This window comes from Pan paniscus, chromosome 5, assembly GCF_029289425.2.
Source record: "Pan paniscus chromosome 5, NHGRI_mPanPan1-v2.0_pri, whole genome shotgun sequence".
Lineage (NCBI taxonomy): Eukaryota > Metazoa > Chordata > Mammalia > Primates > Hominidae > Pan > Pan paniscus.
In genome coordinates this window covers 104,030,769-104,046,370 of record NC_073254.2, presented here as the reverse complement: position 1 = coordinate 104,046,370, position 15,602 = coordinate 104,030,769, and the positions used below count along the sequence as shown (strand labels likewise).

At 37.4% G+C, this 15,602-nt stretch overlaps 1 protein-coding gene across 34 annotated transcripts in view; it reads right to left on the bottom strand.

The window, feature by feature from the left end:
* LOC100977566 (cytochrome b5 reductase 4) overlaps nt 1-15,602 on the bottom strand; it is a 173,723-nt gene that overhangs the window by 82,281 nt on the left and 75,840 nt on the right. For all 34 annotated transcript variants that reach the window (XR_008625693.2, XR_008625689.2, XR_008625692.2 and 31 more), the window contains exons 11-14: nt 10,161-10,301; nt 8,520-8,672; nt 4,691-4,841; nt 4,295-4,381 (exon numbers count right to left, since the gene is read on the bottom strand). Coding sequence is in view for 3 of the 34 variants with exons in the window: in XM_055113928.2 (XP_054969903.2) it covers nt 4,295-4,381; nt 4,691-4,841; nt 8,520-8,672; nt 10,161-10,301 (532 nt within the window). In the remaining 31 variants the exon portion in view is untranslated. The remainder of the gene's footprint in view (nt 1-4,294; nt 4,382-4,690; nt 4,842-8,519; nt 8,673-10,160; nt 10,302-15,602) is intronic.

Here is a 15,602-nt window from a genome sequence, read left to right as displayed (position 1 = left end):
TATATTTAGGACAGTTAGCTCTTCTTGTTAATCCCTTTAGCATTATGTAATGCCCTTGTCTTTTTTGATCTTTGTTGGTTTAAAGTCCGTTTTATTGGAAACTAGGATTGCAACTCCTGCTTTTTTTTTGCTTTCCATTGGCTTGGTAAATCTTCCTCCATCTCTTTATTTTGAGCCCATGTGTGTCTTTGTACATGAGATGGGTCTCCTGAACACGGCACACTGATGGGTCTTGACTCTTTATCCAATTTGCCAGACTGTACCTTTTCACTGGGGCATTTAGCCCGTGTACATTTAAGGTTAATATAGTTATGCGTGAATTTGATCCTGTCATTATGATGCTAGCTGGTTATTTTGCCCATTAGTTGATGCATTTTCTTCATAGTTTCAATGGTCTTTACATTCTGCTATGTTTCTGCAGTGGCTGGTACCAGTTTTTCTTTTTCATATTTAGTACTTCCTTCAGGAACTCTTGTAAGGCAGGCCTGGTGGTGACGAAATCCCTCAGCATTTGCTTGTCTTTAAAGGATTTTATTTCTCCTTTGCTTATGAAGCTTAATTTGGCTGGATATGAAATTCTGGGTTAAAAACTCTTTTCTTTAAGAATGTAGAATATTGGCCCCCACTCTCTTCTGGTTTGTAGGGTTTCTGCAGAGAGATCCCCTGTTAGTCTGATGGGCTTCCCTTTGTGGGTAACCTGCCCTTCCTCTCTGGCTGCCCTTAACATTTTTTTCCTTCATTTCAACCTTGGTGAATCTGACGATTATGTCTTGGGGTTGCTCTTCTCAAGAAGTATCTTTGTGGTGTTCTCTGTATTTCCTGAAGTTGAATGTTGGCCTGTGTTGCTAGGTTGGGGAAGTTCTCTTGGATAGTATCCGGAAGTGTATTTTCCAACTTGGTTCCATTCTCTCTGTCACTTTCAGGTACACCAAATGTAGTCCCCTATTTCTTGGAGGCTTTGTTCATTCCTTTTCATTCTTTTTTCTCTAATCTTGTCTTCTCACTTTATTTCATTGAGTTGGTCTTCAATCTCTGATATCCTTTCTTCCGCTTGATCGATTTGGCTATGGATACTTGTGTATGCTTCATGATGTTCTCGTGCTGCTTTTCAGTTTCATCAGGTCTTTTATGTTCTTCTCCAAACTGGTTATTCTAGTTAGATACTCCTCTAACCTTCTGTCAAGGTTCTTAGCTTCCTTGCATTGGGTTAGAACATGCTCCTTCAGGAATTTGTTATTACCCACCTTCTGAAGCCTACTTCTGTCAATTTGTCAAATTCATTATCCATCCAGTTATGTTCCCTTGCTAGTGAGGAGTTGTGATCCTTTGGAGGAGAAGAGGCATTCTGGTTGTTGGCATTTTCAGCCTTTTTGCATAGGTTTTTCCTCAACTTCGTGGATTTATCTACCTTTGGTCTTTGCTGTTGGTGACCTTTGGATGGAGTGTTTGCTTGGTCATCCTTTTTTTTTTTTTGATGTTGATGCTATTGCTTTCTGTTTGTTAGTTTACCTTGTAACAGTCAGGCCCCTCTGCTGCAAGTCTGCTGGAGTTTGCCGGGGGTCCACTCTAGACCCTGTTTTCCTGGGTATCACCAGCAGAGGCTGCAGAACAGCAAAGATTGCTGCCTGTTCCTTCCTCTGGAAGCTTCATCCCAGAGGGCACCCACCAAATGCCAGCCAGAGCTCTCCTGTATGAGGTGTCTGTTGACCCCTGCTGGGGGGGTGTCTCCCCGTCAGGAGGCTGAGGTGTCAGGGACCCACTTGAGGAGGCAGTCGGTCACTTAGCAGAGCTCGAGCACTGTGCTGGGAGATCCACTGCTCTCTTCAGAGCCAGCAGGCAGGAATATTTAAGTCTGCTGAAGCTGTGCCCATAGCTGCCCCTTCCCCCAGGCACTCTGTCCCAGGGAGATAGGAATTTTATCTATAAGCCTCTGATTGGGGCTGCTGCCTTTCTTTCAGAGGTGCCCTGCAGAGAGGAGGAATCTAGAGAGGCAGTCTGGCTATCATGGCTTTTCGGTGCTGTGGTGGGCTCTGCTTAGTCCGAACTTCCCAGTGGCTTTTTTTACACTGTGAGTGGAAAACCACCTACTCAAGCCTCAGTAATGGTGGACGCCCCTCCCCCCACCAGGCTCAAGTGTCCCCCATCAACTTCAAACTGCTGTGCTTGCAGCGAGAATTTCAAGCCAGTGGATTTTAGCTTGCTGGGCTCCGTTGGGGTGGGATCCGCTGAGCAAGACCACCTGGCTCCCTGGCTTCAGCCCCCTTTCCAGGGGAGTGAATGATTCTGTCTCTCTGGTGTTCCAGGCGCCACTGGGGTACAAAAAAAAAACTCCTGCAGCTAGCTTGGTGTCTGCCCAAATGGCCACCTAAGTTTGTGCTTGAAACCCAGGGCCCTGGTGGTGTAGGCACCCAAGGGAATCTCCTGGTCTGCAGGTTGCAAAGACTGTGGAAAAAGCGTAGTATCTGGGCTGGATAGCACAGTCACTCATGGCACAGTCCCTCATGGCTTCCCTTGGCTAGTGCCAACCACTTGAGCTTCCCGGGTGAGACAACACCCCACCATGCTTCTGCTCGCCCTCCATGGACTGCACCCACTGTATAATCAGTCCCAATGAGATGAACCAGGTATCTCAGTTGGAAATGCAGAAATCACCGGCCTTCCGTGTTGGTCTCGCTGGGAGCTGCAGACCGGAGCTGTTCCTATTTGGCTATCTTGCCCAGGAATCGACCAGTTTAAATTCTTTTAAACATTTACTTACAAAAACAGAAGCTCTAACAGTGAAGACAGAAAACAAACATGTACATAGGGGTCCTCTATAACCACAATTCAAATGTCTGAGGGAGGGCTTCACAGGTTCCAAAGCATTTATGTTATCTTCTCCAAAGCTCACAATACTTTATGAAGTAGAAAAGACAGCATTATTTTCTTTTGAAGATAAAGAGGCCCCCAGAGGTAAGTAATTTGTGAATAAAGTTTCATGCTGGTGAGGAGCAGAATGGCAACTGGAATTTCGGTCTTTAGGCTTCTTGATAAACGCTTCCAATTTTCCACTTTGAAAATGTGTTAAAAAATACTTGAAAAACTAAGAACTTGAACTTCTTTAAATAATTCTCTAAAATGCCACACAACTACTTATAATAAATGTTCTTAGGTTTATGTTTTTAGTATGTAAAGAATAGTAAATACTTCAAGGATAAATAAATTCAGGTGTCATCCTTAATTTTGAAAGTCATTTATTAAAAGACAAAGTGGAGGATGATGGGAGATAGCAGGGAGGGAAAAATGGGAAAAGACCACAGCATTTTCTTATTATGGACATTCAGAAAATATTCAGAAGAACCTCGAGCCCCTGGACAGCTAACAAAGTTCTAAGGGCTTTACTCTTTTAAAAGGCCTAGAATTTTATGTATACCATCCTTTCATATACATACATATTTACTTCAGATCTTTTGTGTAATTTATAAAGCCCTAAAATTCTTAGAAATAGCTTTTAATGATTATAGAAATGCTTTAGAAAGTATGATAGCTTATTGAATTCACTTTTTGTGAAAAGACTGTTCTGAACTTCCTACTGCTTTCAAATCTTTTAGGGGAAATGGAGCATATATTCAGTTAAATTATCTTCTTATTTTAGTTTACTGGGCTGAACTCTTTAATCAATAAAATAAGTTTTCACTTTTGTTATCCTTTCTGTCCCATTCCACTACTGAGTTCAGCTTGACTAGAACTTTTTTCTATTATCTGTACCAGCACTTCCCAAAGTGTGTACCAAGGATCACTAGTGATAGAGCGAAGAAGTGTTAATGCAAACAAACAAACATAAAAGGAATTTTGCTAAGCAATGCATAAAAAATTCCTCTCTTGGAAAGTCACAAAGGATATTAACATATTAAAGGCTTTAGAAATCCCATATCATGTTTAATTTTGCTTAATTCATTCTCACCAAATTCTTATTTTATCAGCCCCAGTATAACAGGAAAAATCTTGCATTACCAAACTGGCTACATTGGAACATTTTCAGTGAAACCCAACTCAGTATAAATCACATAACACGATCATAAAGCCCAATATGCATCTTAGTGACACATATATAAGGTTGCCTAGATCTTGCCAGACAGTGTTTCTTTGAGGGAAGGGGAACATTTAACATGATTTCTAGTTAGAGAATTATTGGTTTATTTTTTTTCTTTGAAGGAGCTTCCTGGACAATCAAAGCTTCAACCAGAGAAGATAAGGCATAGACTTACTACACAGGTATAAATAACTAAACGCAGAGCTAATATCAGTTTAGTACCTTTTATCTTTAAATGCTAATTTCTCCAATTGGCTTCTCCAAATTATATCATCTTCTGTTTTATTGAAGAACATCAGCTTCACTTTCCTTAAGAGAAAAAAAAAAAACTCAGAAATAACTAATTAATTACATTTAAAATATGCACAAATGGAAAGTCTAAAGTGAACCAGTGTGAATGTTTTAGTGCCCAGTAGGTAACTAAAAATCATCAAAAACTGAAATGAGATAAAAGAACCTAGTTAATAAAATAGCTAGGATTAGAGGAGGCAAAGTAAGAAATGATGAATGAGGAAATGGTAACATGTCTATTAAGGTCCAGTGAGTAATCAATTTAGAATACCTTATACTAATATAACAGCCTCAAAAAGGATCATAATTAGAGACAAAATTACATACCTGAGACTGGGTATATCAGTCAAAGCATAATTCAGTATTTTAACCATTGGTGTGAAGCCTGTTCCAGCTGCCAACAAAAAGAGATCTTCTAATTCTTGGAACTTGGATATTTTAAAATTGCCCTCAGGACTGCTTACAGAAACAAAATCTCCTAAACAATGAAACATAAGCTAAATCAGAAAAAACAAAAACAAAAAACAAAACAAAAAACCCAGCGGGGAAACTAAGAAGCCAAAACTAGCTGAATTTAAAACACTGAGGAGTAACAGTATAAATACTTAACTTGCAGACTATTTATCAGTCTTTAAGATATGTAAGTAGTCTTAAGGATACTCATTAGGCCCCTAAGTATGTCTGAATTATATCATTACAGTCAAATTAATAATGAGGTTTTATGATATAATTTCCCACCACTACTTTGCCAAACCATCTGAAGTCTGAAATTTACAAACTACTGCAAAGTACTTATCCACAAATGATCAATAAAGGATTGATTGCTAAACTAAATTCTAAGTACTTCAAAAGCAGAGTCCATATATATCTGTCTTACCTGGTACAGAGTAAAGAACAGATATTCACTATTTACACATTGATTATTAACCACAGTAACAGGATTAGTAGGAGAGAAAATTGAAATAGAAATGCATTCTAAAATCTTATGTCGATTAACACACCAACTTCTCTTCTACCAAATTTTTGAAAAGACCTATTAAGAAGGGCTATTCTGAGTTTAATTCCCATAAAAACAAAGCAAGATCAGAAATGCAGTCAACTATACTTGGAGCATGCCACTTACCAATCTAGAATCAACACAATTGAGAAATCAGTGCCCATTTTCTACAGCCCAGTTGATATAATCACCATGTACCATTCATATGAGAAAATTACCTTTAGGACTAGATTCAGAAACTTGAAATGTAATCTTAAAAAGGAAAAATAAAGCTGCTATAATTTTTAAATGATTTAAAATACTCTATTTTAAAATGCTTGGATGCTCATAATTTTTCCTGTTTTCCATTGCAGGATAGTAAGAATCTTGCAGTAGTTGATGAAATAAGTATTTGAAAATAGGGCTGGGCGTGGTGGCTCACACCTGTAATCCCAGCACTTCGGGAGGCCAAGGCAGGTGGATCACCTGAGGTCGGGAGTTCAAGACCAGCCTGACGAACATGGAGAAACCCCGTCTCTACTAAAAATACAAAAAATTAGCCAGGCATGGTGGCACATGCCTGTAATCCCATCTACTTGGGAGGCTGAGGCAGGAGAATCGCTTGAACCCGAGAGGCGGAGGTTGCAGTGAGCCGAGATCGCGATGCCACTGCACTCTAGCCTGGGCAACAAGAGCAAAACTCCATCTCAAAAAAATAATAATAATAATAATAGAAGCTCCTCATTATAGTTTGAAAAAGACCGTAAGATTAGAGTGTCTTTAGGAAAGCCAGATAGTTGTTTACTAAAGAAGCCTCAGAGGAGAGTATTAACTTGGTAACTTTTACCCACAGCCCAGTCTTTCCAATGTTAACAAAATTGATTAGACTCACATAGGATAACTGATGCTAATCAAATTCAGAAGAGATTAAAGCACACATGCCAGAATGGCAACTGACTTACAGCTGGGGTTACATGTATCTAGTGACCTGAACATTACATGTCCCATTGAGGATATCTTGTTTCCAGTATCAGAACACATGGAAAGCCAAATTAATCATGTAAAATCATGTTGCTTAGTGAACACGGGATTGAAACAAAGAGATGAATAATTGTATGGGTTCATTCATTTAGTGTACAACTCTCTAAGTGACACAAATATTTGTGCCATGTCAAGCCTCCCTAAATGAAGTTGAAATAATACTTCATCTTGTTCTTTGAGCTTTCCCTTTCCATGCTCTAGGACAACTCTCCACCCTGCTATGTTCGCAAAAATCTCCGTAAATAGGCTATAATACCATTCCTTAAGTTTCCACTTACTGTATTACAATCATGCGTCAGTCCTTCTTTCACAAGGTGATAATCACCTTCACTAGATTTGTAGGTACTCCAAAATACTTCAGGTTCAAATTCATATACAATATTTTGGTTTACGTAACCAAGGATGACTAATCATATCTATTATGTGAAGTAGACATAATTAGCAGAATCATATCTACTACATTTCAGAAAGTAATGTAATTTTGTTTATTTCCAAATTTTAGTAATCCACTTCACTGGTATCCCAATGTATTGCTAATGCTGCCTTGGAAAGAGGAACACTTGCTATTAGGTAAAAAGTGAAAAGAAAATATAGAAAAAGGAGTTGACACCAAAAGGGAGCAGAAGCAAGAGAAGTTTTTAAATCTTAATAGATCTCATTATAGTTCTTTATTCATTCCTTCAAAGTACCTTTACTGGCTGGGCACAGTGGCTCACACCTGTGATCCCAACACTTTGGGAGGCCAAGGCGGGCCAATCATCTAAGGTTAGGAGCTCGAGACCAGCTTGGCCAACATAGTGAAACCTCATCCCTATTAAAAATACAAATATTAGCCAGCATGGTGGTGTGTGCCTGTAATCCCAGCTACTTGGGAGGCTGAGGCAGAAGAATCACTTGAACCCAGGAGGCAGAGGTTGCAGTGAGCTGAGATCAAGCCACTGCACTCCAGCCTGGGCAGCAGACCATCTCAAAAACAAAACAAACAAACAAACAAACAAAGCACATTTACTGACAGCCTATTATGTACCAACTGCCATGCCAGGTGGTGGAAATACAAAGATAAGTAAGACAATTTCTGCTCTTAAACTCAAAGTCTTGTAATGAAGACATATATTTATTCTTATAAAAGAGCTATGAACAAATGTTAGTTATTGAGGGTTTCAGGGGAAGAGGAGGGCTCCATAAAGTGATATTCTGTTTGGGTCTTTTTATTTATTTTTATTTATTATTATTATTTTTTTGAGACAGAGTCTCGGTCTGTTGCCCAGGCTAGAGTACAGTGGCACGATCTCGGCTCACTGCAACCTCCGCCTCCCGGGTTTAAGCGATTCTCCTGCCTCAGCCTCCCAAGTAGCTGGGATTACAGGCGCCCGCCATCATACCCGGCTAATTTTTGTATTTTTAGTAGAAACAGAGTTTCCCCATGTTGGCCAGGCTGGTCTCGAACTTCCGACCTCAAGTGACCTGCCCACCTCAGCCTCCCAAAGTGCTGGGATTACAGGCGTGAGCCACCACACCCAGCCCATGTTTGGGTCTTTTTAAAAAAGTACTTGACAGGTAAAGAAAAGGTTGATGGGCATCTTGGGTGTGGCAACTGCATGTACCTGTGAATGAGGATGACAAATCTGTGGAACTCTGAGTAGCACAAGTATTTTTGTATAGCAAGATATGAAGCTGGAGAGATTATCAAAGTCTTTGTAGGTCATGCAGTACAGATAATGGGGACCCATCAGAGGTTTCAAAGCTGCGAAGCAGTAGGGTCAATTGTGAGGAAACAGAAGCCAATGAAGATATGATGAAGGCTTACTATAAGACAGTGGCAGAAGAGGTAGCTGAAAAAGTCACTGAGATGTAGACTCAACAGAACTTAGCGGCTGACTGGACTGGGAAAGAGAAAGTGGGAAGAATCAAGGCCGACTCGAGTTTCCAGATTGGATCAAGGATGAACAGTGATGCTGCAAATAATAAAAATAAGGAATATGGAGCATGGCCACGCTGTGTAGGACAAGGAGAAGATAACTTTGGTTGTAGACAAGTTGAGTTAAAGATATCTGATAGACTCCTACATGGAGATAACTAGAGGACAATGTGATCCAATCTAGAGCACAAATGAGGTTAAAAAGATGTAAAAATACTAACCAATCTGAAGACGATCAAGCTCTGGTGTGAAGAGTCCAGTGGGATAGATTTTTATCAAAAAGTAGATGTATTTATTGTTGGGAAGAACTGGTTCCTTGAACTCTGAGAGTAAGGAACCAGATACAGGTGTATATGGCTTTACTATTTCTGTACCTAGAAAAAAAAATCACAGCAAAATAATTAAATTCTAAAAATCCAAAAATCTCAATGAAAATGAAACATCCAAATTTTGACACTATCAGTATATATTTAAAACTATATACCTAATGGGCATATAATTCTAATTATTTTTCTATATGTATATAGTATATATACCCCAAGCCTATGTGTGCTGAAACAATTTTCACAAATCAATACTGTACCCATAATATAAACAATCTGTTTTTATGATGTATAGTCTAATTTAATAGAAATATATGGTAATAATTTTAGACAACCATCTATTCCATCAGCAAATAAACTTTGTAATGGGCTACAACAAAAACGGCATCAAAAGTTACCATGGAGATGTAAAAAAAAACTATTTACCTAATAATTTTAATTATACACCAAATTTTTAAAAATGTTACTGATGACCAATGGGATCATTTGGGGGAGAAAAAGGAAGAAATTTCACTTTTTACTTTATGTACTTTAAATTGTTTTAATATTTTAACATATTACATATTACTTTGGTAACTGAATAAAAAGAATGTTAATCCAGCTACTTCTAAGAATATATTATTTTCTTAAAGAGTAAAATAAATAAGAACTCATTTTATTTTAGGTAGCCAAATTCCAAAGAGAAGAATCATTGCATGTTTGAAAGACCAAAAATTTTACGCATGGCTCCTCAATGTATACAAAATACATATATAAATTAAAATGCATTGGCAATAACTGGAGAAGATACCAGCTCTTGAATTAGGTAACCAGGCATTAGTGATGAAAAAGAGAAAACCAGCCATTAGTGATGGAAAACCGAAAACCTTAACAGTGCCTCATCATAATATATCATATCTTCTGAGACCTAGGTGGTAACATTTTAGACGACTGCCAGAAACACTACAGCTGACAGGAGAATTTTACCATTTGTAGCTTCAAAAGGCCAAGAAAATGTTGGATGTCAATAAGAAGGGTATTCAAAACAAGTGAGGTAAATTTAGGATGAAAATGAAAGAAAAAAGAATTCATATTTATACATTTATAGAGCTTCTTATACTGGTAGCACATATAATAAAATCATTTCCAATCATTCACTTATTTTAAATTTTATAGATTCAACTTCATAAATGATACAACCCTAAGTAGCTGCTAAGAGACACCAGTATGAGCTTCTAGTAGTTGTCTTCATGGAGGACTATTTGTGCAGTCTCTCATCTCTTTCCTTTAGGGTTTTGTTAGTAATAAATTACAATGCTGGTGGAATCATCTGTCTAAACTACTGGCAATATCTCTGTTCCATATGATAATGTGGTACAGCTATAGTTCCAACATGTAGGACACGTTGCAGTCACAAACCTACATTCTGACTATCACTAAATCTAGCTGCCTGGAAACATTTATTAATAACTTAAATGGTTGTTTTCTAGAGAGAATAGTACTGATTTTGAACTGCTTATAAAAGAATAAATTGTGTCCCAAAGCCTCTATTCACCTTACCTGTAATAGGTAGCTTGAGGTAAACATGTTGCCCAATGGGCACTTGAAGATGAGTGCTTGGTGGCAGCATCAAACAGAAAAGCCTCGTATCATGAGTAACATCTTCCTTGGAAATTAACTGGCACTTTCTGTAGTACAAACCTAAAAAGTGATTCATTTTCTCTTATTGATACATAAAGTAATAAGAAGTAATACTAAACCACTAAGAGAAAGCATATACTCAGCTTCTGTTTTCTAGAAAGCTTCAATTTCACTAAAATGCCTATACATTTTAAAAATTAATCAATATTTTAAGGTTAATTTTTCCATTTTATTTCCTGAGATATGTGTTGACCAAGACCTGTAAATACTTCTATAACTTGAAAAATGAACTTAATGAGTGTTATTTCCTCATATCTGTTATTATAGCATGTTAAACCATTAAGTTATAAAAAATAACCTAATTTTATTTGATAATGAAGAAACTTACATTCTAAAGTCTTTTTTTTTTTTAATTTTTTTTTAAAGAGATGGGGTTTCACTATGTTGCCCAGGCTGATGTCGAACTCCTGGACTCAAGCAATCCATCCATCTTGGCTTCCCAAAGTGTTGAGATTATAGGCATGAGCCACGGTACATTCTAAAATCTTTTCTTACACCATGGAAAAGTCCTGAAACTCAAGCCTTTAAGGCTTAAAAACAGTAGCACTATTAAGCAATTTTAGAATATCTCTTTGACAAAGGCAAGAAAGATAGACATTCTTGTGTCTCTATGTTTGTGTGTATGTATTTTATATACATGATTAGAGAACATTTTAACTGTCAAAAATGATTAAAACAAAAACATTTATGCTTAAAGGTGTAGGTTTTGGTATCTGAAAATTAATTCAAGTGAAAAGCTGAAGATGGTAGGAATAGGATTATGGTACTAACATACAAATAGATAAAAGGAATCAAATATTTTTATAAATACTAGAGAAATTTGAAATATCCCAAGCTCAGAAAATATTGTTTGTATACAGAGCAAATAATACCATTTGGATTAGAAGAATTTATTATAGAAGTTCTGAAAGAATTAAGATTTTCACTTGTAAATTATCTTTGAACATAAACAGCATATCAGAATAACGTGAAGATATTAACTTTTTATTTCCTCTCTCATAAAATAGTATTTACAGAGATGTAAATGAATAAACCTAGATAATATATTTCTTACTCTATTCTCTTTTTTTTAAGCTAAAAATATTCAAGTAGGTGCAGAAATATTTTCTCCAGATCTTAGAAAGTGAAGGGCCAACAGCTAATAATCAATGCTTAGTAGAAAACTGAAATTCACCTATAATCCTAAGAAATCATTTTAGTCACAAATGAATCCAACTTCCCTTCTCCCTTTTGCTCCCAACAGATCAGTCACTCAATTTTCCACCTATCATGGTAGCAGTAAGTATATAAGCTTAGACTATATCGCTTTATGCAAAGACCTTGGAGTATCACTAGAGGTCACCTCACTCTAGTGCCAGGGCACAGGCTTGGACCAGATTACAGCTAAGAGCCCACCCTAAAGTTATCCCGGAAGGCCTAACAAGCACTGGACTAACCAAAGGGTCAAAGGACATAGGCCCATGCACAAGGAGAAATGAAGGTGCAAATAATCTCTTTATTTCTTTCTCCAGACCCTTTCTGGAACCTACAGTAAGAATACAACTAGAGACCCACATACTATATATGTATAAATATTTAACGTTATAAATCAGGCAAATAACTGTCAAAGTATGTTCTATGCTATATCTTGGAATATATACCTTTACAAGGTCCTAGAAGGCTAGGTTCAAATTCGGGATTCTTAAACTCCTCAGTGTATCAGTGAGATGGCAGAGGAATGAGACCTGCACTCTTACTGCCTGTCCCCCTTGTCTTCTCATCCTTGGCTCTGTCTGACAATGAGTCGGGTCTTAAATGGGTGTGGATACATTAACGCAAAGGCTCAAGCTCATGCACTAGCTTTTCACATAAACAGCCCTGGCCACTCCTTGGATAGAAGTAGATTTGGGGTCATTTGGGCAGGGAATCATGGTTCTAGATACATAGAGGGTGAAGTTGAAAGAAAGAGGATGAGCTCCAGGTGGATACTTCGTGGCCTTGCAATACTCCTCACCTTGTGGGAGGGGTGTGGCTGGAGACAGTCACGTGGGGCTCTCCAAGTGTGGAACCCAGGGCAGGTGCCCCTCTTGCGCAGGTCTAAGGACCACAGTGTTGTTTTCTTCTAATAAAATCTAGTGCATATCATCTTGATAACTTTACAGCTGTATGAAAATGCTCACCTTCTGGATTGACAATTTCTACTCTAGCATTTGCTAGAAAAGTTTGCTATAGTAACTATGCAACTCTCCAGTGATATTTAAAACACAAGGAAATCCTGGGTTACAGTGATTTACTGACTTTCCTTGTTAGAGAGTTGACACAGCATTCTTGTTATTTAACACTACTGAGATAATTTCAATGTTCTACCCATAGAAGCCTGACTATAATTTCAAAAGAACAGCCTAACTATAGGTTCCAAGGATTTTAAGAAAGATTTAAGAAAGTTTTCATCTTTCAATTGCATCAAGGAGAAAGCACAGACAGATGGGAACTGCAGTATATAAGATAAGAAAAAAGAAGTATACCATCATTCTCAGCAAACTATCACAAGGACAAAAAACTAAACACCGCATGTTCTCACTCATAGGTGGGAACTGAACAATGAGAACACCTGGACACAGGAAGGGGAACATCACACACTAGGGCCTGTTGTGGGGTGAGGGGAGGGGGGAGGGATAGCATTAGGAGATATACCTAATGTAAATGACAAGTTAATGGGTGCAGCACACCAACATGGCACAAGTATACATATGTAACAAACCTGCACATTGTACACATGTACCCTAGAACTTAAAGTATAATAAAAAAATATATATATATATATAAACAAAAAAGAAGTATAAAGCAGATGGCACTGACTACTTCAGCCTGCACAATGCCATTATCTAACTGTCCACTTTTTGGCTTTCTAAGCACAGGTAATTATGCTAAAAAATGAGAAACTGAAAATAAAGACAGTAAAACAAAAACATAAGACAGAAACATTACTGCCCCAAATACCTAACTTATTTGAATTAAATACATACAATTAATATTGAAATACTCAGGGTAAGGGTGAAATACTGAGGATAATAAGACTATTGGGGCATACTTTTTTCTTAATGTTAAAAAGAAACTGTATTTTCCCTTTTAAAAAATAGAATTTCACAAGGCCAAAACAGAAAACACAGGTAAAGTCTTCAATGGGAGATAGAAGAGAAAGAGAAGACCGCACTAGGAGTCCACACTGCCTTCAACTGGCTTCTCCTTCTTGCACTTTTGAAGCACTTAGTTACTCTTATTTTCCCTGCTGGAAACAGAAGCTTATAGAAGTTAAAAAGCTTGTCCAACATCTCAGGGCAGCTGGAAAAGATGTGGGATGGAGTAAGACGCTATTAGCGTTTCTTGTCCCAACTCAGTAGGCCTTGTTTTAAAAGTTTGAGAACATGATTAGTAATTATTAGTAGCCAATCACTATAGCCAAGTTGTGGATGCAATGGAAAAGCTCTTGAAGGAAATTAAAAGTCCTACTTCAGTGAGCATATGAATGATCTGATAAGAAAGCGAAATAGACTTATTGCTGATATGCAGAAAGTCTGAGTGGTCTGGATAGATGAAACCAGCCAGAATACTCTCTCAAGCCAAAAACCTGATCCAGAGCAAGGTCCTACCTCTTCTCAATTCTAGGAGGGCTGAGAGAGGTGAGGAAGCTACAGAAGAAAAGTTGGAAGCTAGAAGTTGGTTTAAGAGGTTTAAGGAAAGAAGCCATCTTCATGACAGATATCTCCACCAGAGTTTTTGGGTGACTGTCAATGAATGATAACAATTTGAAAGGAATCTTTTTTTTTTTTTTTTCCACATAGTAAGTCTCAACAGCGGGCTTCAAATATAGAAGTTTCACCATTCTAGATGCCATTAAGAACATTTGAGATTTATGGGAGGCAGTCAAAATAGCAACATTAATAGGAATTTGGAAGGTGATTCCAGTTCTCACAGATGGCTTTGAAGGGTTCAAGACTTCAGTGGAGGAAGTAACTGCAGATGTGGTGGAAATACAGCAAGAGAACTAGAATTAGAAGTGGAGCCTGAAGATTTGACTGAATTGCTGCAATCTCATGATAAAACTTGGAACAGATGAGCAGTTGTTTCTTAGGGATGAGCAAAAAATGTAGGTTCTTGAGATGGAATCTACTCCTGGCAAAGATGCTGTGAAATGTTGCTGAAATGACAACAGAGAATTTAGAATGATACATAAACTTAATTGATAAAACAGCAACAGAGTTTGAGAGGACTGACTCCAATTTTGAAAGCAGTTCTACTGTGAATAAAATGCTATCAGAAAAATCTTTTGTGAAAGAAAGGGTCAATCGATGTGGGCAAACTTCATTTTTTCTTAAGAAATTGCCACAGCTACCCCAAGCTTTAGCAACCACCACCCTAATCAGTCACCAATCATCAGCATCGAGGCAAGACTCTCCACCAGCAAAAAGATTATGATTCACTGAAGACTCAGATGATTGTTAGCATTTTTTAGTAATATATTGTTTTTTAAATTAAAATGTATAAGTTGTTTTTAAGACATAATGCTATTGCATACTTAACAGACTAAAGTATAATGTAAATATAACTTTTACATGCACTGGGAAACCAAAAAAATTGTGTGACTTGCTTTATTGTGATACTCTATTGTGGTGGTCTGGAACCCAACCCACAACATCTCCAACATGTGCCTGTAAGTGGCTGTTCACATATCAAAATTGTGAGACAATTTTTTTTTAAATCTTGTTTCCTAAGACTAATTGACTGGGTTATTTGTTGGCATATCTTTAAAATTACCTTTGTTTGGTGATCCAAGACTCCATATTAAAGACAGTATCAATTAAGATAAAATGCTAATGTTACCTTGGGTATAGAAATAGCAATTCAATTATCTATTGATTTCTGAACCCTAATAGAGAAGTTCCTCAGCCATCTCTTTCTCTATAGCTTTCTCTCCCCTGCTCTTTCTCCCACACATCCCCCAGAGCTACTCACTCATAATCTTCATTTCCGGGAAGAAAAAAATTAATTGGAAGCATCACACTTATAAATCATATTGGTTCAATTCATACAATTTAAAATATTGACCTATTACATTTGGATGGAAGGTAAAAAATGAAAGTTTCTCTTCTCTGATTGATGTTCTTTCTGATATATGAATCCTTCAGGTAAGTATATTCTAGATTTGACATGTGAAAACATTATATTAAAAGTTTTTCAACTTATACACTTGTTTTCAAACAAGTTCTTTTAGCTAAGAAACTAGTAAGATGGAGCCAGCATACTATTATCATAAAGTCAATA